This window comes from Cottoperca gobio, chromosome 7, assembly GCF_900634415.1.
Source record: "Cottoperca gobio chromosome 7, fCotGob3.1, whole genome shotgun sequence".
In the NCBI taxonomy this organism is placed as follows: Eukaryota; Metazoa; Chordata; class Actinopteri; order Perciformes; family Bovichtidae; genus Cottoperca; species Cottoperca gobio.
The window spans coordinates 14,540,655-14,564,893 of NC_041361.1; the positions used below are offsets into that span (position 1 = coordinate 14,540,655).

At 40.4% G+C, this 24,239-nt stretch overlaps 2 protein-coding genes across 3 annotated transcripts in view; one reads left to right on the forward strand and one right to left on the reverse strand.

Annotated features, from left to right (window-relative positions):
- Positions 1–1,495: 1,495 nt before the first annotated feature.
- Positions 1,496–12,068, reverse strand: emc1 (ER membrane protein complex subunit 1). Of its 2 annotated transcripts, XM_029435162.1 has the most exons (23): positions 11,897–12,068; positions 11,362–11,489; positions 11,196–11,261; positions 11,015–11,108; positions 10,800–10,928; positions 9,871–9,997; positions 9,569–9,718; positions 9,224–9,391; positions 8,598–8,669; positions 8,311–8,409; positions 8,078–8,174; positions 7,269–7,385; positions 6,841–6,849; positions 6,391–6,590; positions 6,054–6,203; positions 5,293–5,454; positions 5,083–5,202; positions 4,500–4,637; positions 3,820–3,993; positions 3,490–3,700; positions 3,286–3,370; positions 3,065–3,194; positions 1,496–2,724 (listed from the first exon to the last, which is right to left on the reverse strand). In XM_029435162.1, the coding sequence occupies exons 1-23, from the start codon at positions 11,986–11,988 to the stop codon at positions 2,545–2,547; spliced, it is 2,898 nt and encodes a 965-aa protein (XP_029291022.1). In that variant the 5' UTR covers positions 11,989–12,068; the 3' UTR covers positions 1,496–2,544. The 2 variants fall into 2 exon arrangements, with proteins under 2 accessions (XP_029291022.1, XP_029291023.1); XM_029435163.1 differs by lacking the exon at positions 6,841–6,849 and having other exon boundaries at positions 2,545–2,724.
- A 5,729-nt stretch (positions 12,069–17,797) lies between these two features.
- Positions 17,798–24,239, forward strand: part of ubr4 (ubiquitin protein ligase E3 component n-recognin 4) — a 51,642-nt gene continuing 45,200 nt past the window's right edge. Inside the window, 9 exon segments of the mRNA XM_029436654.1 lie at positions 17,798–17,952; positions 20,416–20,513; positions 20,644–20,747; positions 21,044–21,173; positions 21,522–21,667; positions 21,882–21,981; positions 22,254–22,395; positions 22,558–22,682; positions 22,967–23,091. Of these exon segments, the coding sequence (XP_029292514.1) occupies positions 17,828–17,952; positions 20,416–20,513; positions 20,644–20,747; positions 21,044–21,173; positions 21,522–21,667; positions 21,882–21,981; positions 22,254–22,395; positions 22,558–22,682; positions 22,967–23,091 (1,095 nt within the window). The 5' untranslated portion in view covers positions 17,798–17,827.

Sequence of the window (24,239 nt, forward strand, 5' to 3'; positions counted from 1 at the left end):
CGCCCGCCGTACTCGGATAGACGAGAAAGACTCATGAGCGAACCGGCCAGGACGGGAAACGGCAGCGTCTGGCAGAACAGATAAAAAGCTTTGCTTATGTCACCGACTGAAACTTCATGAGTACAAAACTGTGACTGACTCATTAATAACCATGTGATACACTATTGTGTGCAAACAGTCACATGTCTAATGTCATATTGGTGTTATTTTCAATGACTGATGTATTTCAAGACTACAACACTGTGAGGTATTTGTCTGTTTTTAACTGAACATTTTACCGGTCAGTATTTTAGCAATGTGGAAAACATCATAACATTCCAGTATTTTATAGTACAGTAGTGGAGGAATATTTATGTAACCATTTTCAATTGGGGTTTTCTGTGATGCTGCAGTTTCCTCACAGAGACCATGTCTCATCATTAATTCTGACAACCATTTGCTCATATCACTAATACTATTTTTCTTACAAGAGAACAAATAATTACTGTATGTACAAGCTGGGCTTGTATCAAACTGTTCATCACATGTGTGTTTGTTTATGACAATGCTGCTTGAAATCTTAAGTAGGATGTATTGATAGATTTAAGGTTTTGCTGAATCATTCTCGGGTTGATATTTATGTTAAATTTAACAATGAAAAATGTGGACGATAATAGAACGACAACACAATGAACCAAAACATGTTTTGAACTGCAGTGAAACCAAACGAGTCAGCAGATAAAACTCTCAAACTTCTACTTCAGTGCTAATGTTGTGCAAGCGCACTTAATTTTGTCTACACAGATTTCACAATTAAAAATCAGATTTGTTTTTATTTCAAAGTTACACCCTGCTACGTCACACCTGCAAAATACTCAACATTCTCATTTGAGCATCGACTCGTGCGTCATATTCTTTAAAGTTTTAAAAAGGTAAATTCTGTGAGCCGACTGCAAACCAGCGCAGCCGCACCACCAGAACACACGACTGAAACCTGCGGCCACCCTCAAAATGATGATTTAGCTCGAGTAATGTATGTATGGTCAAAAAGAAAAGTACAGATTGTGCTTTTTAATGATTCTTCATTTGTGTGTGGGCATGGAAATCATGTTACGTTTACACTGTTGAGGTTTACAGCCTTTGTTACGTCAACAGGTTGGAAGTTCTCATGAAGATTCTGTGTCAGATTTGGCCCAAGCAAAGGCTGTTTGTACGTTCATATTTGTGTCATGTGTCAAGTAAATCATTGTAAAGTTGTGTTTTTAATCTATTTATAGAAATAAAATAACTTATTCATTCTATGATATGCTCAATGACTTCTTTTCCGCACCAAAACTATGATATACAGCGATGAAAGCTTGGAGGACACATGAAATATTTATTTTGACATTCAATCCTCATGAAGCGACAGTCCTTCCTTTAGAAAGAGAGGAAACGTATCACCTCTTTCTTCTGCCAGATATACTTTAGACTTCCAAAAGGTCTTTGAAGAAAACCATAACTGGGAAGAAGCAGAGACTGTTGAAGAAACTTTAATGTAATTAATTAAAATCAAGTAAATGTATCCTGCTTCTATGAGATCAAACATAATCCAGATTAATACAAATTGAGTAGCAATTAGCATCTACGATTACAACCTACAGTAAGTACATGTTGACACATCCTGACTTAAAGTAAACCTCCACCGAGATTACTCAATAGTTAAATAAGCATTACATATACCTTGTTTTACTTGACAAATGTAAAAAATGTATTTCTGAACATAATCAAGCATGAAAACAAGAAAACATTTTTGCACTCGCTGTAAAAACACAAACTGCAGTTCTGAGACATTTTAATGGATCAACAGTCCAAAACAATAGCCGACACACACGTATGAGCTGCCGGAGGATTGATGTACATAAAATAAAGGCTACTGATGGTCATTTTCCTTTGTCAAGCGTGCGATCGTGACAGTGTGACAGGGCCTCTGGTGGGAGAGTTAAGGAAAGCACAACTAACCATTATCTCCTCACAGTTCACTTGCCATCAAACCGAATGGCATTTGGGTATCACGCTGATTCCAAAGGCTAAAAAGTATCGAATCATGCTCACGTGTGTTGCATGTCTTCCGTCTCTTTTCTCTGACCGCCACATATATTCTCCCTCTCCATTAGAGCAGTCTAATGAAGCAAAGATGTCATAAAAGTAATCTTGGAGAAAAAACTAATTTAGTATCGAACTTTCACATGTGTGGGAATTTCCAAACTCCACAATTTATTAAATTCAAGTCTGTTTCATTCATTTGTAATTAGCTATGTGTTAAACATTTAATCAAAAAGACATGGCACAACAACAGTTATTCTTACTATGAATTATTTCCATGTGCTTGCAAAATAAGTTAAAAAATAAACACATAAAACCTCCACTAATCTCTTCTTCCACCCCCCCCTGCAGTTCCTTATGGGCCTTCCTGATCTTTGGCCTGAGTTCTTCTACAGGCACGGCCTCAGCTACCTCATCTCCTCGGGCTGAGGTCCCTTGTGCAGCCTCGGGGCTGTAAGAGATGGGATTTTGACGATCGCTTTACCGCCAGGCCCGGTTGAGCAGTTTGACTTCTGCCAGGCGTTTGCTGATCATGGTGGCGAAGAAAAGGGCGAAGAGAACGCTACTGATCAGCATGTAGTCGTAATCGTCTTTTAGTACGTCAAACTGCTTTGAGGGATAGACACGCGTCTGGTAGATGTCAAGGCCATATGCCACCACCTACAAGGAAATAAAGGAACATGGTCATATTCATGTTTAATTTACTCGAAGGGGAAAAACAATGTTACAACAGACTGCATGTTTTGGAAGGATTTCAATCTTGGCTATGGCTATTTTAGAGAACTCAGTATTGTGTCAAAATGTGCTTTCAAAAGGAATAATAAATATATTGTTATCTTCATTAGAATGACTTGATCCTTACGTTATCCAACATGTCATGATGGAACATGACAAAGCTATATTCTGACACACAGCGGCAGCTCATTCTGTCAAAGCATTTTATAAAAAGACAAACAATCGTCATACAATATGTTCGTCAGTATTGTTCTGGCAGACTCACCAGGCAGGTCGATTCCAGTCCAGAGGGGGCGGTGTAAATTCCTCGCACTCTTGTTACAGTCTGATTGTAGTTGATGAACCACTCTGAGCGGATCAGCAGCTCTGGTGCGTACGGTATCAGGTTCTCTTCCCTGGAAAGACCAAGTGAACAAGTCAGACAAAGAAAAAAAAAAAGTCAAAGTAAATGAATTGTTTTAACCCGAGCCGGACTGGAGGACGTACCGGCTTTGCTCCGTTACTATTTCTGGCCTCCGGGGGTCAAGGAACATCTTGGGTAATGACAAAATCCCTCCAGATGGCAAACCAACTGTGAGGATGAAAAGAAAAGAAATTTAGAAAAAGGCTGAACAATGTTGAACAGAAGGTGGGTGACGTTCAAACAGCCGCACACTGCAGCCCGTAAGTCTGGACCTCGCTGAAACTTACTGAGCAGATGACGGCTGGTGATGCCCTTCTCAGTCAGTGTGGCCTCCATGGTAGAAATGGAGGAGGGGAAAATGTAAGACTGCTGAAGCACCTGAGGAGCGTGTGGTCGATCCAGTGAGCTGAACACGGTGCTGTTGTAGAGCTCCATCCCTTCATACAGTTCAATGACAGAGAACTCGTTCCTGCGAGACTTGGTGCTCCAGTATTCGTACTGCGGAGTCAAACGGAGGCAGCGGACACGTTAGGATTACATGACCCTCGAGACGTCCCCTTCAATATTTGTCTACTAATGTGTTCAGTGTTTGAGAGCAGCCCTACAATAACACTCACCACCACCCAGTTTTCAGAGTGCACAACATGCACCGGTCCTTTGGCCTTTCTCTGAACGGCCTCGTGGATGATGCGACCAGTCACGCCGTCGATCAGTAGGATCCCGACAAAGCTTCGCTCCTGATGCAAGTCTGTGCTCTCAGTCACCACAGCCAGCAGATTGGGGTTCAGGTACTGTAAAAAATTAGATGAAACACAATTCAGCATCTTAGTCGAGGTTAAGAAATACACATTTTATGCACATTTCTGGCTCATCTTTTTCACAACAATGCTGATCGTTGAGGACTATTTTCTGAAATATGTCAAATGTATACTATTTTGGGGTAAAGTGGACGATACATGGGCAATATGTATACAGTCGGGAGTGCAAGAGTCCAATTAGAAGAAAACAGGATTTATTATTATTATTATTATTATTATTATTATTATTATTATTATTATTATTATTATTATTATTATTATTATTATTATTATTATTCAGAGTCAGTGTCAGGATATGAATCACTGGGGAAACAGGGACATGAGCTAGTTTTCAGACTACATCAGAAGACGAGGAGTGACTATGTTTCTGACTGAAAGAGAAGTCGAGACAAACCAAGCTACAATAAAAGCAATGATATCGTTTTTAACACGCCTTCCAAACCACAGCGTTGGTTAGGTTTCAGGGGAAGTTATCATACCTTATAGAGGACACTACGGTCTCCCATTACTCTGCCCTGGGAGTGCACGTGCTCGTTGGGCCTTTTCCCTTTGACCGACACAATCCTCTGTACTTCGGTTGGGACGACGACCTCCCAGATCAACTCAGTCGACAAGTCCTGAGCACACAAAAACATCCAGATTACTTATTTTTGCCAGTCATTTGTGATTTAAGAATAATTTCATGGTAGCTCACTGGGAGAGCAGGAACTATTAAACACAGCTCCGGCTATAATGTTCATTCTCAGAATATTTTAAGCGTTATAATGTCTTTTTGCTGGTATAGTGCTCTGTTGAAATCCTTTAAAGTTATAGACTCAGTCAAATATACTCTATTAAAAATGCCTCTTGATCTATTAAGCATTAGTTATGTTGAATTAGTTTTGAGCGTTCTTGATCACTTTTCATTACTTAAAACAGAGTAAACAATACAAATATGGCAACCAAAAGCTGAAGACTGGTGGTGGCAAAGCTTAAAAAGTAACTTCAAAACTTGTACAGAAGTATTGAGCCCTGATGTGCAAATAACATTGAAATAATTCAGCAAAAGACGGGTCAACTTGCCGTCCGTAGCCTGTAGCCAGAAAGTCTTCCCTGGCTGGAGTCAACAAGATAAAAGAATATGGATGAGGCCATCTCCTGGAGCTGCTGCAGTACATTCTTTGTAGAGGGAAAAGCAGACACCTGTGGAAGAATACAAAAAGGATGTGTGTTGGCAAGTGGATACACAACATGCATGTCTGTATGTCTAATGCTGATCTGGTGACCACTGACCTTGTACTGGTCATCAACAAGGAGTAAGACCTTAGCGTAATCCTGGTCCATGACAGGCAGCATGAGGGACTGAAGTATTGGCTGAGGCATAGCAGGGGGGGTGATGTGACTCTTCTTCCCAAAAATGGGATTAAATACATGGAGTGTGGCCAGGCCTGTGTCCTTATGAAATAAAATAGAACAAAATAAATATAAAAAATGGCAAAAATAAATAAACACCACTTCTACAGTTTCATTTCTAACTCTGGTAACAGCCGGAGAAAGTATTCTGCTTTTCCTGCGTAAGATAGGATAAAACTTTATTGTTTGTTCACACAAAAACATGTCTTGCATTACCTGCTCCAAACAATCAGAAGTGCTTATTAGAAAGTGTATCGCACATATTTGCAGATTCTAAGAATTATAGATTTGTTTGAATGAAATAAAAAGATTTATTATACATTTGAGAACAATTAAATAATATTTGTTTTTAAACTTTTTTATTAAATATCATGATAAATGAAATGAATGAATCTGAACACTTGTCAGTGAAGCCCTGGCAGAGTACCCTGGACCCCACTTTGAGTATCCCTGGTATAAGGCATGCTCAGTGGAAATGTAAAGCCCTCTCTGTTGAAGACTCTCACTCTACACAAGGTATAAAAATTAACAGTTGATCTGCAGCTTTTACAGTAATTTGCTTTATTTGTGTTTGTTTGGCCCACAACACAATAACAATGGACGCCCACCCTGAATCTCTTTACGCACAGAACTTTAGTTACCTTGTCTTTAATGAGCAGTGTGCACTGTGGCGGATGAGGGAAGTGTGCAGTGTTCCGTTGCACCATCAGTTTGAAAGCTGCATTAGATGGGATATTTTCCAGGTAGTGCCTCCATAAAATACTGCCGGTCTTGCTGTCGATCCCGAAAAGCTTAACAAAAAAAAGCAAAAAGGGAAAAATTAGAAGCCTGACGGAGTCTATTTGTCATTGTTTACTTTTACTTCAGGCCTGCCTGATCATAGACACAATAAACTAGTTTAACCACAACTTTGCAGCACAGCTCATCTCTTCTAAAACACGACCCAACTCCATGAGAGGGGAAGCTTTAGTCTCGTACCTTCCCGGATGCAGTAACCATGACCATCATCTTCTGCAGGTTGAACTCGTCTCTGGAGAGGTTTTCAATGGTAACGTCGTTTTTGACTTGACTGCGAGGCTTGCGTGCATCGTAGAAGAGCTTCCAGAGGTGGCCGATCCAGGCCTGCAGCAAGATGAGCTGAGAAGAGAGCCTCTTCAGCACCATGGAGAACAGGCCGTCTAGACAAATTACAGAGAGAGCAGATGCTGCTTAATGACTTTCAGTGGACGATCACAACTTGGACATTGTGGTATTGTCATTTCATACAAAGCAGAGCTGCACCTTATAACAATAACAACAGTATGTGGCTCACTGTAAGTGTTAAAACTAGAATACTGCAAAGGAATACTTTAGCAGCTTATTTCTCACACACAACCTTAAAGAACCATTAATCACATTTTATTTAAGAAAAGCAGAGAAGTGTGTTACCTTGAATGGCTGAATCCAAGCGAAGCGATAAAAACAGGACAAAGAAAAGAAAATGAAGCAAAAAGCAACCAAGTGAACACACCAAAGACATCTGCTTTTGCCACCAAGCCTGTTGCAACCTCACAACTACAACTTGGATGATTAAATGCAGCTGCTGAGCAGTTGAAGTAAGGATAAAAGTAAAAGTAACAATACATCATCTCTATATTAGTAGAAAATCTCAAATTAATTAACCAATCTTGACAAAATAACTCAGACTAGGAATTGCACGGCTGCCTGAAGCTTCTAGGAAATGCAAGACAATTAGAGAACTACTAAGACAGAGTGAAACAGGGAAATGCTGAATATCAACCCACAGCAGAGATTAGTAAATAAAGCAGGACAATTAGGAGGAAAGAACATAAAAGAGATTCAGGTTTGATATTTACCGGCCTTTTTGCCAAACTCGCCCTCCAGCTCTGCCTGCGTTCCTGTGAGAGGCAGATCCACCATTTCCATTGTCACCACATCTGACAGGGCCTCCTCTCTCGTCCACATTACACGTCCTGGAAAACAAGACTCATTATTGTTCTGTAATCATTCATTCCACTTCACACGCACACCCTGTGGCAGTATGCCGTTTGCGTTCACGCTTTCCGTGAATTACGGCAGGGAACATTTTCCCACCTCTTGCTTGTGGAAATGTTTGGACAGGCTTGTGTACATTATGAAAACCAAGAGGATGTTTGAGGCCCACACAGTGGTTAGATGTTGGCAGTATTTATGATGATTAAGAAGTGGAAAATACCCAAATGTAATCATGAGTGATCCATAATCATTGCACATTAGGACAGAAGTACCCGATTTTAACAGTTAACACAATGAGACCGGACTCTTCAGATAAAATCATAAGTTTCAAACCATTTCACCTGTTGGCTCTAAATCTCATGTAACGGCCGATAACCCAGCACATGAAGACACCTGTATAAAAATAACAAGGTCTCCATTTTCCTGCATAATAACAAGCAAAAGGTCAAAAAGGTGTTTTTTTGTCAGATCTGGCCAAATAAAAATCCTGAAGAAAGGTCTGCTTACTTTATTACCACGAGCAGTCATTTAAGACGTTCAGACTTTGGCGCCCCCCAGTGGTAGAATAAAATAGAAAAACAGCATGGCAGAGCATGCCTACACCTCAGAGAACATTAATCAGCACAGTCTTTCCAACACTAACAAAGCTTCCTGTTGTCGCCATCCGTACCTGGCTGTTGAATGAAAGTGAGTGTGTGGTCCTCTGTCTGCACCATGACCCTGTAGCCAACTGAGTCGTCTTTCTTGAGGAAAGCTTGTACATACAGCTGGAAGAATAAAATAATAAAAGATGTGTTGTATTATAAAGAGAGAACACTGCATGGTAGATTACATTTGAAGCCTTGGTGACTTAGATATCACATAAACATGCTGGAGAATCATTGGGAAGAAATGTAGACTCACCTTCTCTGGTTTCCCAACATTGGGATCCATATTAAAAATCAGCGTTGTGTCAAGAAGTCTGCGTCCAGATTCTGCACTAAAGAGGTTAATAGTGCAAGCCTATAGGGAGAAAGATATGAATCATAAAATGCTTCTCAGCTGGAGGGTAACAAATATAATCATCAAGCACACAAAAAGACAACTAAGACTGTACTAAACCTGCTGGTATACATCGTAGTTTGCCAAGAGAGCACAATGGCAAACCATAAACTTAACAGGTCTGAATGTATGATTTCACAATAACTCACAGTCATATTCTTGGGCGACATGACAGCAGCAACAGTCTTCTCTCCAGTGGTCGCAAATGAAACCAGCATGGCCTGAAAATTGAGACAAACGAGTCATCCACCATTTTCACAGCCATTTCTAAAATGAATAACTTTAATATTTCAGTGAGACACATTGAGATTAACCCCATTTTAAATAATAAAAACAATATATTTTGGAAAACATCAGAGCTTAAAAATAAGGACATATCCTAAAATTGTAGATCTTAAGAAACTTTGGCCTTACAGATAGCCTGGCACGTCATCCATCCATTCGTCAACAATATACATGTAGGCTTGTAACTGAAGCTTTTACTCAGAGTAACTTACACTGCAATACTAAAAAAATCTATCAAAATGGGATAATATGGAGGCATGCATGACGTTTTTGTGTACCGTCTATATCTGTATGTTGGCATACAGATATCTGTTGCTATCTGTATGTTCAGTTTACTATGTGTTGCTGTGTGTATATCTGTTGTGTACCGGCTGTGACAACAAATATCTCTCATAGACGATAAAGCTAAATCTAAGTGGTCAGGATTTGTTTAGTCAGAATCTCGACCAGGCATGAGAGAAAAGTACACGTTAGAGAAACAGTTACGTACAGGCTTGAAATCCCTCAGCGTAACTATCTGACCATCGTTGAGCTGGAGAAGCAGGTGGTGTTCAGGCCCAAGCTGAAGGAAGAACTCCGAAAGCGGAGGCTGAGCTGGGTTTGGCTGGGTGGACACCAGAACTGGCTGGAAGCCGGGGGTGACGTCAAGTCCCAGTGACTAGAAGACAAATGTTGAAACGCATTCACACAGAGGAAAAGAGGTAGATATAAACAAAGACAGTTCCATTGTGTAGGTAGAGAAATACAGAGAATATGAGAGGAATGGAAAACTACCCAAACCAGAAAGGTGGTACTTTTATAAAATAGAACCGTTGTTTTTGTTTCTGGTGGTTACCTGCAGGGGGATCTGGGTCATCTCTGACTGCGCATCAAGGTCAAGCATGTACAGGGATACAGTGGCAGAGTCCACACACGTCAACATCCCCTGGCCGATCACCGCGCAGCTGGCCTGTATGTTGGACAGCCACGGAGCTTCCACTGAGATCTGCAGACAACACAAGAAAATAAGAAATGTGGATTTAATTAATATATTGCAACAATACAATTTCCTTTGATGTATTCAGAAAGGTTTTAGTAATATAAAAATGATATTGTATATTCTACACTTTATATACTTCTACTAGAATTCAGGATTACCTGCTTGATTATCTCACCATCCTCCAAACTGTAAACAACAATTGCAATGTGGGAATGGGGAACCACTCCCAGGGCATACACGTCACCATTTCCACCAGAATACACAGCCTGGTAATCCACGGTGTCACTGTTAAAAAGACAGACAGTTATACAATATTTATAATGCCAACCTTGTTTGTAAACACAAACAATTCAGACATTTCTGCTGCTTAAACACTACCATTTCTATTTTTTGCATCCTGTTTGAATGCTTGAATTCATAATTGTTATGCATACAAATATTTGTTCATGTTTGAGTTGAAATCTTGGAGCCGTCACTTGAAAGTGTGTATAAATCAGATATTTTATAATCAGTTTTTCTAATTTACACATACGTTTTGATCCAATATTTTCATGACACTGTGCATTGTGATAATTCACCCTGAATATTTACTACAAACCACTACCAGCGTCTTGTGATATAGACTGTACTTCCTAAAAAAGCATTAAAGCAGACAACATACTTTAAGCCCCCTCTCCACAATGTGTTTTGCTTATTGTTATTTCACTTGGATGTTTGAAACACTGTTTGAAACACTGTTTTCACATGTATCTGCTGAAGGAGGAAGGTTTCTCTGTGCTCACCTTAAATCTGAGTTTATGATTTTTAACTATGAGCATGATGAACTATTTGCATATTTAAAATATTAATATATATATATAATCTGGATTTGTCTTTTAGGGAGAAATAGCAGATGTCATTTTGAGAAGTTTTCTTTGTATGTAATCCTACCACGAGATACATACTGATTATTGTTATAGGTCTTCAAACAAGTTTGGAGAGGATCTTTAAGTTCAGGGGAGACGTTTTGTTAATGAAGAAAGGCTTATATAAGCATATAGACAGAAATCGGGACCCAATAACATTAAAAAGAAACACGTCCACTTGCCTTTCTGGTAGGTTCTCTATCCATTTTTGATGACCATTAGAAAGGTAATGGAGAGAGATGACAGTTTTCTTCAAGACAGCCACATGCTTCACGATGTCTTGCTGTCCAATTAAACATGCTGACTGGAAACTAAAATGTAAAACAAAAGCAGTTATCATCTCATCAAAATAAAGACAATTCTAAACTTAACAACTGCCAATCAAGGAGGTGATCACCTGCCAGAGTCCAGCACAATCTCCCAGTTCAAACCACCAACATTTATCTCCCAGGAGCGCAGCAGTCGGCCATCACCAACCACCAGCAATGCATCTATTGGACAAAAACAGTTTAATGAGTTTTCTGCTTTCAATGGGGGAACTAAAAGCTCTGTAAGCTTAACAGCAATGACAAAATCACCTTGTCCATGTTGCAGGAGAGCGTCAATGTTTCCCTCTGGCCCAATCTTATCAACATGTCGCCAGACTGTAACAGACATTGAATAAACATTAATGTAAGAACAGAAAGGATGTCAACTGAGAGGCGGATCCTTTTTCTGTACTTGGCCCAAATACAAAATACTCACGGAGTTCTCCAGTCCTGGTATTGAGTGAAGCAAAAACATTGTTCTCTGTTGCCAGAAGCACCTTTTTGGATGACTGCAAATGTGTGTCAAAATGAGAAAAGCGAACCTTGCCAACGTATTGCTGCCTCCTGTGAATCACAAGACAGAGACACCCTGTCAGAAAGTGTACAACCTAGTTTATAATTATAGTTAAACCAATGTTTGCATCCCTTAATGAATCAAAACCCAGTGACAAACAGATAAAACAAACAAGGACATATTGTTTAAATGCTTTAAAGTCAATCACATTTTCTATAATTCATTGAGCTTAGGCGACCTCAGGTTTCCTAAAGGCAAATCAAAACGTGTGCACCAGCAGTAAACTAATTAATGATATAAAATTTTTTTTTAAATTGGCCTTTCTCTCAGACAAAGTCCACCCCAAACAAGCCGGCTCGCAGCTAGTGGCTGTGACAGGTGTTAGCATTAGCATTTCCACATTAAAACATGGCTCTAAGCAGCACGCATATTCGATCAGTCTCTAGATTCGTCTTACCAGTCAAATTTCCCTACTTGATCCTCGAACACAGCCTCGACAGTGCTACATAATACCATAAATTTCAGGCACATCAAAATTAGCTTTGCCATTGCAGCAGTAGCTTTAGCTTGCTCTTCAATGAAGGAGGAAGTCGGAAGTTGAATTGCTTCCCTCTAGTCTTGAGACTGAGAAGTGCTGCCCCCTGCAGGGCGGGGAAGTACACACATATAATATAACATAAAATAATATTTGTTTGCGCTGTCAGAAATAAAAGAAAAACTTATTTGCTGTTCTTGAATAAAGTCCCTAAAGTAACCTTTCTGAAATTAAGGCTACAATGAATTTAAGTACTGTCATTGATTCTTAGTTAGTGGTCAACAAGGTCCCAGTTATAGACTGTATGTCCCATCCCTAAAGTATTATAATACCTCAGATTTCATCTATCCAATTTTCTAAACACACCCATTCAGTATACATTTACAAGAATGTTTAAATATCCATTATTACACCTTTTAGTTTAAACAATTAAATTAAATAAATAAAAACATTGTAGCCTAGTTCAATTTTAAAAAATGCAACCCACAAAAGTAAATAATGAAAAAATAAGTGACCTGTAGGCTATGTGGTATTTGTATTATTGGTATATGGAAAAGGCCATATGTTATTTTTATGTACAAATTGAGAAGCGTATTATTAGCCGTCATTAACCCTGGGATGAAAAACTGTTTATTTGATGCAATCGGGGCAAATGTTTGGATGTGATGATGTTGGCCCGACTGTCAGATTGTGAGCAGCCCCTTGTGATTTAGCTTTCACAGTTTCTTCTTCCAGTCAGTGTTGCCAACTTGGCGACTTTCTCGCTAAATCAAGCGGCTTTCCAAATCCTCTTGGCGACTATTTTTGTCAAAAGCAACTGCCTGCAACAAATCTAAGCGACTTTTTCTGGTGTTTTTGGAGACTTTTCTGGTATTTTGGAGACTCTGACGTGAAGGCACGTATCGTTCTGCAGTTACTGTCCTCAACGAGCAGCGGGTGCTGCCAGTGAGCCCCTCCGCCGTCCCAAAGCTCTCACAGGCGGTCAGTCTCACAGTAGCCTGTCTCTGCAGACCCCTGAGCGGCTCCGCCTGCATCCAGCCCTGCCACCTCTGCAGACTCCTGAGCGGCTCTGCCTGCATCCAGCCCTGCCGCCTCTGCAGACCCCGGCCGTCCCCCTGCCGCCTCTGCAGACCCCTGAGCGGCTCCGCTTGCATCCAGCTCTGGCCCGTCCTCCTCCAGAGCGACCTCGTCTGCATCCAGAACATCACCGCCCGCCTCGTCGTCCTCCAGGGCGACCTCGTCTGCATCCAGAAAGTCACCGCCCACCTCGTCATCCTCCAGGGCGACCTCGTCTGCATCCAGAGCTGCCCTGCCCGCTTCGTCGGCCTCCAGCCCGGACTCCTGAGTGGCTTCATCTGCCTCCAACCCAGTCTCCAGAGCGGTCCCGCCTGCTTCCCGCCCTCCAGAGCGGTTCCACCTGCTTCGCCACCCTCCAGAGCAGTTCCGCCTGCTTCGCCGCCATCCAGAGCGGTCCGGCCTGCTTCGCCGTCCTCCAGCCTGCTTCGCCGGTCCAGCCCACTTCGCTGGTCTCCAGATCGGCCTCCTCCCCGGCCTCCTTCCCCACCTCCTGCGGGCCTTAATGAAGGCTGGGTCATGACTGAATGAACGAGATCACTGGTACAAGCGGCCAAAATGGGTTTTCTCAGGTGGGTGGCGTCTCCCTTAGAGATAGGGTGAGAAGTTCAGCCATCCGTGAGAGACTCGGAGTAGAGCCGTTGCTCCTTTGCGTTGAAAGGAGCCAGTTGAGGTGGTTCGCGCATCTAGTAAGGATGCCACCTGGGCGCCTCCCTAGGGAGGTGTTTCAGGCACGTCCAGCTGGGAGGAGACCACGGGGAAGACCCAGGACTCGGTGAAGAGATTATATCTCCTCACTGGCCTGGGAACACCTCAGGATCCCCCAGTCGGAGCTGACGGATGTGGCCCGGAAGAGGGAAGTTTGGGGTTCCTTACTGGAGCTGCTGCTGCTCCCACGACCCGACCCCGGATAAGCGGTAGACGATGGATGGATGGAAAATTAAACATTGGTTAATATCGACCAAAGACAAGGCAGAAAGGCCAGCGGAGAAGGCAGCAGAGGAGAGCGGAGAACCACCGTCAGAAAGGCCATCGACTTCTGCCGTCTCAAACCCCACATATCTCAGAATTGAAGCTACTGATAACCAGAGTTGACGTCTCAACTGGTGTGTCTCTGAGTGGGGAGAACCAATTAGAAACAGGAAGCGGTTGGTGGTGAGCAGTTGGCTTCTGCTTACACTTCTTTTGGACAGTCACCCAGTCTCCCGGCTGCTAGGGACCTGCCGGGGGACAGCTAACAGGACCTACCTCTGGTCGGCTCGCACCGGCTACAGGGGGCTTGCTAATAGATACAGTAGCTAACCACTGACTTTCCATGGTGCGGAGCCGCACTTCTGGCCCTCTAAAACTCACCTCCAACCCTGCATACAAATTATATTTAATACATGTACCATTATCACTAAAGGAGGCAGAGGAATAGCTAAACATGAAACACACAGAACAGGAGAGAGGAAAAGAGAAATGGCATTGCTAGCTGCCAACCTAAAGTAGCTAATGTTAGCAGAGCCAAAAAGAGTGTAAACAACTGTGAATTTAGCGAAAGAGTCGCTAAGAGAAGAAATTTAAGGAAAGAGTTATGAGTGCTTCAGAAGTAGGCTACTAGTGTAGGTTTTAGATATAGCTAGAGCAGCTGAAGTACGCTACCAGCAACACAGAAACGTAGGATAAACCGGAAATGAGGCGCTTATCGTACAACGTGGACCGTTGTTAAAAGAAATAAGAAAAAGTCTAAGAGGGATAAATACTGTTTTGTGGTTTATTCTGACAAGAAATTATACATAGCCTCTGGACAAATATCACACTCAACAGAAATATAATATTTATCAGATTGCTCACAGTGTTGTAGGTTGTAAACGACAGCGTTTATTAGATCACATAGTTTATAAATATAGTTTTGTTTAATCCGATGTTCATGTCGGCTACATAAAGAGTTGAAGCCTTATGCGAAAATGGTACCACTCAGGTGCGGTAAATTTATTTTTCAAAAAGGTCTCAGTGGGAGTGGAAGTGAGACTATCCGGGCGATACAAACAGCACTAATTTACAGTACGTTAGCATTTTCCTGGACTTTGAAATCTGCCTTTGTCCATGCTTCATCCTGCAAGGTTTGAGGGCAGATTCACACATATGTGCAAGTATCAGATATGCCGTACGAACCTTTGTTATCTAAATAATTAAAATAAAAACTACATAGGTAGCTTTCACATTATTATGTAGATAGTGACAATATGATGCAATGCAGTTTGGATGTGAAACTTCGAAAATTACATTTAAGCTCCTGGCGCTCTGTCCATGGTGCTGATATAACCCTACACTAATACGGTGTTGTGTAATACACTGATTGCAGTTGCCAGGGGGTTTATCTAGTTTAAGTGACCCAGCTAATTGAAAAATAAGTTTGCTAAAAATATATTTTTCAACAATCAGAACCAGATTTTCAGATGCTTTTCCCTTTAACAGAACAGATATTCAAGCTGTTCTTTCCAGGGACTATGACATAGAGCCTATGCGTGGTCTGCTTGCAGTTCTGGGTTGTTGGATCAGCGTAGCTTCTCATATACTCCTCAGGTATGTTGCAGCTGCTTTTTCCAGGCCCGAAGAATAGCAACTGTGATTTCTAGAGCCCGTGCAAGAATTGCACTTTTCTTTTCCAGAGCACGAGAAAGGATTCAAGCTTTGTTTGACTGGGTCTCAGCAAACATTGTAGCCATATTTCCACGTTTTTAGTACCAACTTTGTTCGGGCCTGCCACTGTGTTTTTATGCCACTATGAGAGGAAAATGAGTGGAACTAATTCCATACAAGACATCAAAATGAAATTCCTTACTCGCAGGTCTACATCAACAGGGCTTTCCTCCAATGATGGTGGAAGATAGTAGTGGCATATTTGGGTTTACTCCGGATATTCCGGTTTCCTCCCACATTCTTAATTATATATACATTTATAAAATCTTTAACCAATATGTGATTCAAGTTATTACCATATCATTTGTTAGGTTGAAAGCTAAATCATTCACTTTAAACAATTTATTTACTTTTGTATGAATTGTATACATTTTTCAGAGTTTATTATTGGCACACACACTTAAGTTTAGAATAAGTATTCATCATTAGAAAATGTTGTCAAACCATTTGTGTCTGCAGTTTGCTTCAGTGGAAATGTTCTCTGGGTTTGAGGAAGCACAAATCTGAATACATTTTCAAAATCGGTCAGTTTTACTTTGACTATTTAGTCTTTGGGCACATGGGTCTACTTTTTTTCTGTATATGTCGTTATATTTTAGGAAAAAACAGTAGTACTGTGTGCTCAATGATTAATATGATAAAAACAATTGCTGTATCTTAGAAAAACTAAGATGCTCAATCAAGCATTTGTTATCTATGAATTCTTAAGTTAAATATCAAAGATTTCTACACATATACAGAGTAAAAAATATTTTATATGGAAGACATTTAATAAACACAATGTTATGACTTTGACTATTGACAAAAGTGTGATTTTTCATGTGATCTAAAACATTCAAAGCACGTCTGTACCAGATTACAAGACTTTAGACCAGTGGTTCTCGACCTTTTTCGGGCCAGCGCCCCCCTATCCATTATCCAGGTCCCTTACCACCCCCCCATCAAATAAAATGTAAAATTATTATGATTATTATTCTTAGTATGTATTATTTATATTACATATTGATAATATTATTTTTTTATTTAAATTCTTATATTATTTTTCTTATCATTAGGCTATGTTATGTTATTATAAAAACTAAAATGCTCTGAGATTGAAGTTACATAATAACATTTCAAAATAATAATACATTTGAATAAATATTTAAATATGTTGTTGTTTTTACCTTCAATTGCCCTAACATGCCATGTACCCAGGGAGCAAAAGGCTATTTTATTCAGGAGTATTAAACAAATGCAACGGTAAGAAGTTTGAGATTTAAACTTTAATCGGTGTCATAGACTGCAGCCAATCTGAAACGGTTAAGACATTCAAACTTTAATTGGTGCTCTTTTATTAAATAAACTAAACGCTTATGTTATTTATCAAATTTATGTGCACGTTTCCGTGTCTACTGCATTGCTTTGTGCATTCACATTCTCTCCTCTGCTCTGTTTCGTGAAGGGGGGGGGGCTCCGCTCCCGAGAGAGACACGCACACACGCACACACGCACACACACACACACGTGCTGTGTGCTTTAGACCTACAGTGCACCAGTGATGCAGATGTTAAATGTTAGATTACATGTTCTTATTGTTCTTGAACAGTTAGAATCACTCCATATACATAGCATATCTATGCTACTCATATTCCCTGTCAGTAGTAATGACACAGAGTAAGTGAAGTATAAACATATTTTTTGGAATATTTTTGTGTTTTCTTCTTGTAAATGACAACTCAAAGACATACTCAAAAGGCAAAACCTTATAACAGTTCCACCCAAAGCAAGCTGCCATTAATGAGTAAAAACATTGACTCTGCAAAAAAGAGTGGCAAAATGAAAAACAAGAATCAACAGAAGAAAGTTCATTTGTAGTTCTAAACATATTTAGGGTGTTCACTTGTGGTCACTTTTTTTTTGTCTCTCCCACAATATTATTCCTCTCTCCTACAGCATCCATTACAATTACGTGCAAACTATATGTTATGTAAATTAGGCGATGACGTAATTTAGCGACTTCTAGCGACTTTTAGAACAGCCAATAGCTACTTTCCTTACTGAGGATTTGGCAACACTGCTTCCAGTAGCTAGTTTTTTACATGGGATTTCAAGATGGCGTCGAGCGGAGGAGATGGGGAACACGAATGGACAGCGGCAGTACGGCCGCTTTTATCGGCCTCGTACACCGCTTTTGAAACGAAGGAGCTACCTCAGCTTATTGGGTCTATCATCAACAGGTAACCGGTTACATGTCAATAAACTGCGGGTCTCCATTTACTCAAATTCTAGCCGTGTCCACCCATCGGTGAGCTGGCTGGCTAACTTGCTAACTTAGCTTGGTTGGTAGAGTTCAATGGGAAACATTACCCGTTGAGCTAACGTTAGCGGCTAACAAGCTACTTCAGCTTAACTTGTACTGTCGAGTCAGTTGCTGACGTTAGCTAAAATGCTAACGCTAGCTAACTTACTCAGAATGCTATTGAGCTTACCCTGGCTGGTTATTCATAAACAGTTTGAAATAAGGCTCGACCTGTCAACTGATGGACGTTGATCTTTAATATGTCAATATTGAACTGCAATCGTCAAGCGACGTCGCAGTGTAACGTTTAGAAAATGTGCTTCATCATTAGCTAGCTAACACAAACATTAGCCAGCAAGCTACCTAAGGGGCCTTCCAAACGGACTGCATAAGGTAACGTTGAAATGGCCACAGTGATATTTCATTACGTCAGCTGACTTAAGTTGGCTTAATTTGAGTCTATTGAAAGGCTGAGCTTTCGATATCAAGTCTACTCTGGGCATGTTAACAGACAATTTATACATTTACTAATTAAGGCAGCCAGTCAGCTTAATGTTATCTGCTGTGTGTCTGTGGTTGGTCTGGAAGTAGGCGGGGACCTTGTTCTCTACTCATGTTCGGTGAGGTTGTGCTGGGTAGCCGAACTATAACTCGACGATATTGCAGCTTCGTAATTAAACGTAAGGCTAAATGTGTGGAGGTAAATCCCCCTCTACATCACCTGCTTACAAGGAAGCAGGTGCTGTGCCTACCAAGCAGGGGGAACTTGTCTTAGAAATGAAACTACGTAACGCTAGTATATGCACATTTCGCCTCACAAACTACCACTCCATACATCACCATGGAGTGATTATCAAATCAGTAGTAGGTTGTCACTTGACACTCTTTTTTCAGTGGCGACATCAACTGATCCCTCTGCGCTCCAAGAGCTTCCTGTTATGTTAATTAGTTTCATTTTCCGAAGAAACAACCAGCCTGCATATATAAACAGTAAGTCACAACAGTCTTGTTAGTTTCGTTTTCAAATGTAACGTGTAAATTGGGCTTGTAAACACGTCGATATAACTATTCTGATGCTGACTCATTAGACGTAGACTACAGTATTTCAAATCTAAAACATTTTTCCAACTATGTTTGACCATGCAAGCGTTTTCAACATTGTAAGCATGGGAGTTGGATTCTGCCCAAGAGTAGTTTGACACTTTTAACATAATTGTTGATGGACTGGAAAGTTTGGTTGTCAGCATCAGGTCTGCTGTGTCTCCAGCATCACAGCACAGTACAGTGATGTGCGATTAGGAGAACTGAAGACAATGTCATGATGAAAAGCAAATATGAAGGTCTTTCCTTTTTTTTAAACCATATTCCTATTTTTTGCAGCAACATCAGAGACAGTTCTGGCTGATAAGTAAAACATTACATGGAATAAACAGGAGCAGACCTATAATATCATAGACTCTTTCTGAGATGGATTTCAGAAATTGATATGGATTCCTATTATTATGAAGTCCTATGAGGGGGCTAATTGTCCAGGGTAGCAGGTCTGGGGGGGTTTTGGTCTTAATGTCATTCCAGTGGAGAGTTTATGGACTAGGTTTTAGCATGTCGATTAAGTGTTTCTTTTATTCTGGTATGCAGCTTGGAGAAAAAGCAGATTGTGTTTTGTTTTGAGAGAAGAGGTGTTTTCTGTGTATTTAGTTGTATTGGTGATTGTTGATACTTACAACTGCATATTGTCCTTGTGGTTTTGTACTGTCATTTGAGTATATTAATGTATTGGAGGATGTCGAAGAAAACACCCACTGTCTGCCTGGAAGTATGTGATCAGATCACAGATTGAAGAGGTATAATTTGGCTTGGGCAGTTTATGCCAGTGTTGGAAAGATGGTGCAGGATACTGCTAAGGTTTATCATCAGAAACATTACATCAGAGCTGTGTGTCTTCAGTTTTTCTTCGGACACCAAATACGCTAAGCTTAACTGCATAATTGAACACTAACTGGTGTTTCCTGGTGACAAACGGCAAGTAGCCAAAGAGAAGATCAGTCAGACATTTTAGAAAAGATTGCATAAACGGCTCGAAGGCATTGCTTTTGCCTGAGGGCAACGCACAATGTATTGTCACTATACTGACAGTCAGGGCCAGTTGTGTCTTTCTTGTTATTTATGTGAGAATACATTTATCAAAACACATTAACAAACCATCATGGTTTATACAACACATACAGGTGTGCCTATATATTAATTTTAGGTTCACTGCCTCTCATATAAACACCATGTGATCATCTGTCTGTTCCGTCTCTCTTAACTCTCTTCTCCAGAAAGACAAATGCTATAAAGATGTTTTACACAAATTCATAATTGACCGTATTTAATGAGATATTCCACTTATCATTTGCAGTGAATCAGACATCCTTCACCATGACAAACAGTATGAGCCTTTCTACTCATCATTCGTGGCACTCTCTGCACACTACATCACCACAGTATGTGGTCAAAGTATGTATTTTTCATTTTCTCTTTTGTGTAATTGAGAAGAATTTGCTACTTTCTTTCAGGCAAAATATTGAAATTTTACACAGGTTGGGTTTCTTACAACCAGATAATTATGTTTGATCTTTCTCTCTAGTACCGAGAAATCAGCTGCTGTCGGTTGCTGCAGCTTGCAAAGTATTGATTGAATTCTCATTGCTGCGCCTGGAAAACCCAGATGAGGCATGTGCGGTATCACAGGTGAGAGAAAAAAAACTGCACGGGAGATTGTAATGTAGGACTGCATTCAACTGAACATTGTTGGTCAGTTCAAGTAGATCGGAAAAGCCACGGACAAAATATGGCGGTGTTTTCTCTGCTGGCACTTTGATTCGGTTGTATTGAATGTTGCATGTTTGTATTTACATTTTGATAAGTTAAAAATAGATATTGTCTTGCTTTATCTGGTCATGTGTGTCAGTTTTCGGTTTGAAAGGACATAAGTTACTGTATAAGTCCACAAGTTAAATTGAGTAATATTTTTCATTTTTCTTCAGAAACACCTGATTCTTCTTATAAAAGGACTTTGCACGGGCTGCAGCAGACTAGATCGCACAGAAATCATTACTTTCACTGCTATGATGAAATCTGCCAAGTTGCCTCAAACCGTCAAGACCCTTTCAGATGGTAAGTGTCCCTTAAGGGACGGACCAAAGTTAAACAATACTTAGATGGTTACAACACATCACTACTGGTAGTACAATTATTTATTTAAAAATACAAAACAAATTCATTAAAAATAGAAATTATGTGGCCCCACTGAGGCATTGACTCGGGGCTTATCCATTGGTATTTATTTGATTAGTTAATTAGTTTCCTATACTGACTGGTGTAGTGATGGTTCAGTGATATTGTTGGTATTTGTCCATACTGAATGAAAATTTGACAGAAGAATCACACAAGAATAAGAATTCTTTAAAGCTTTGGTAAGTGATTTAAGAGAAAAAATTGTGTCCTTCCTTGTTCATTCAATAGTGGAAGATCAGAAGGAGTTGCCCAGTGCTGTGAACCCAGAGCTACGACAAAAAGAAGTACAAATGAACTTCTTTAATCAACTGACTTCAGTTTTTAACCCGGACCTTACCACCATCTTGGCCTCCCCGTCAGCAGCACACATGCAGGCAAGTGTTACTAACCAGCTGTCTAGCTGCCCGCACCACTGCCATCAGTAGTTGACAGCTTAACCACAACAACTTGTTTCTTATCAACGTTTTTACTGGAAATAAACTCACTTTTTAGCCTATTATATCATTTGCTACATACAAATGTAAAATTGTCATACAGTTGTAATTAATCATCGTGATTGTTTTGTTTTTCATCTCTCTTGAATTATAGGCTGAGAGTGATTGCGATGACCAAACCACAGATCAAGCCATTCAGGCCAAAATGAAAAATGCCTTTGTCTCTCAGAATGTGTCAAGCTTACAGGAACTTGGTGAGCAGTTTTTGCTAAAACACATTTAAAATCTTTGTTTCTGGCAAAGTCTGATATTTTAGAAAGCCACCATTAATTGATATGCATGAACAGTACATTTATAAAACAGAGACACACAGTGTTTTAAGTGTGCAGCATCACTTTGCAGCAGTCTCCTCCTGGTAATTTAACAGAATCTTTGTACATACTACATGACAGTCACCCGTGTTAATTAGTTTTTCTCTTCTCACTAGAGATAATAGTCATTTTTTCCCCATGATTTATATTTCCAGGTGGGTCTGAGAAGTTGCTAAGAGTGTGCCTCAACCTGCCCTACTTTCTGCGCTACATCAACCGTTTCCAGGATGCCGTATCAGCCAACTCATTCTTTATCATGCCTGCCACAGTGGCTGATGCCACTGCTGTTCGCAATGGGTAATTACAAAAGAAAATTGATTTTGATGTACTAGGATAAGAAGTTAAAATTTAGTATAATATATATTGATATATTATGATTTGTTATGAAGTTTATTCAATTACCAGGTTTTTTCCCCCCAAACATTCAATAAGCTTTTTATATTTAAACCCCATACCCAGATTTCATTCACTGGTGATAGATGTAACCATGGCTTTGGACACACTCTCCCTGCCCGTACTGGAGCCCTTGACACCAGGGAGATTACTGGATATGACCGTGCTGGCTTTGAGCTGTCTCTATGCTGGTAGGTGATAACTCTGTAGGTAAAATAAAAGTATACTAATGTAGTGTCCAGCTATTCAAAAGGCTATAATCTTCAACAAACAAGGATAAACTGTAGATGGGATGGAGAAACCACTTTATCTACAAAAAACAGACCATAAAGCAGTGCAGCAATATAACATGTGCTTGAATGTACTAGCACCAGCTGAAACAACCACTCTTTCCCCTCTTTAATCAAAAATAAATGTTATAGTATTGAGTCAAATTTGTAAATGTAAAAAGGCAACTACTTTTTTACCCATTTAGGTGTGAGTGTGGCCACTTGCATGGCCATCCTGCAGGTAGGCAGCGGCTTGCAGCTTCGCTCAGCCTCCACTGGGACTAAAGAGGAGGACTATGAAAATGACGCTGCCACAATTGTCCAGAAATGTGTGAGTATTATGAGTAAAACATTCTCAATGTATGGTCACATGCTTGTTATAAGACATAATATGGTTCTACATTGAAACTTTAATCACTAACTTGGAAGTTGCTACTCACAAGTTTTTGCATGGCCCAGAGAGTTCGTGTTTACTTCTAATGATGAAAGAATTGTGTGGAGATACATTTGTATTCTGGCAGGGTCTATGTAGAGCAGGGGTCGGGAACCTATGGCTCTTTCGATGACACAATATGGCTTGCAGACAATTTTGAGCTGACATTTTTAGTAATCAAGTAATAAATAATTATACTGTGTCATTTTAAAGTAAAACTTTTAGCTGTGGATTTTTTTTTTTGTTCTCCCCTTTCCTCTCCTCCACTCTGTCTCTGACATATTTAAGTCAACTGCAAACGGATTGCTGAGCAGTTCAATTTAAATTTCTGAGTTGCAAATACACTCAGTTTATCAGCAGAATGCTCGGTGGAGATGTTTGTCGGTGTTTGGAAACACGCAGTGAGCAAAGTTTCCTTCTGAATCGGAGTCTCCCACAGGCAGCTTGGCTCTCACTGCATCATACATGTCTGTGATCACACGGCTCTGAAGCTGGAGGTTTAACAGTGAGATGCTTCGTTATGTCGCACAAACAGTCCCGCTCACATCGTCCCAGAGATCTGTGGTGTGTTTCCCTTTGCTTTCCAAAAACTGGCAGATTTGCTCACGCATTTCAAAAAATCTATTCAGCACCTTCCCTCGACTCAGCCATCGCACCGCCACGTTCAGAAAAGACTTAGATTGGCTCTTATAAAGTTTCCTGTCTGTGTTACGGTGCTTATTACATGTTCCATCTCCAGAGCTTTACAACACAGCACTTCCTGGTGTATGATGCAGTGATACACCGTCAGCTGCATCTTCTCCCGCATCCTGCCCACTAATCCACTCTTTTCATCACATCGCAGACGCCATCTGTCGTCAGTCCCGTCAATTTGTCCCCGGGGCAGTTTAATTTCTCACACATTTAGATACTTCCTCAAATATGTATTTTCCCGTGGTTGTGCAATGCATTGATTTAATTACCAAAACCGGCGGGCCAGTTATGATAGACATGATATTTTCTCGTGGGCCGGATATAATTACCTTGAGTTTGACACCCGTGCAGTA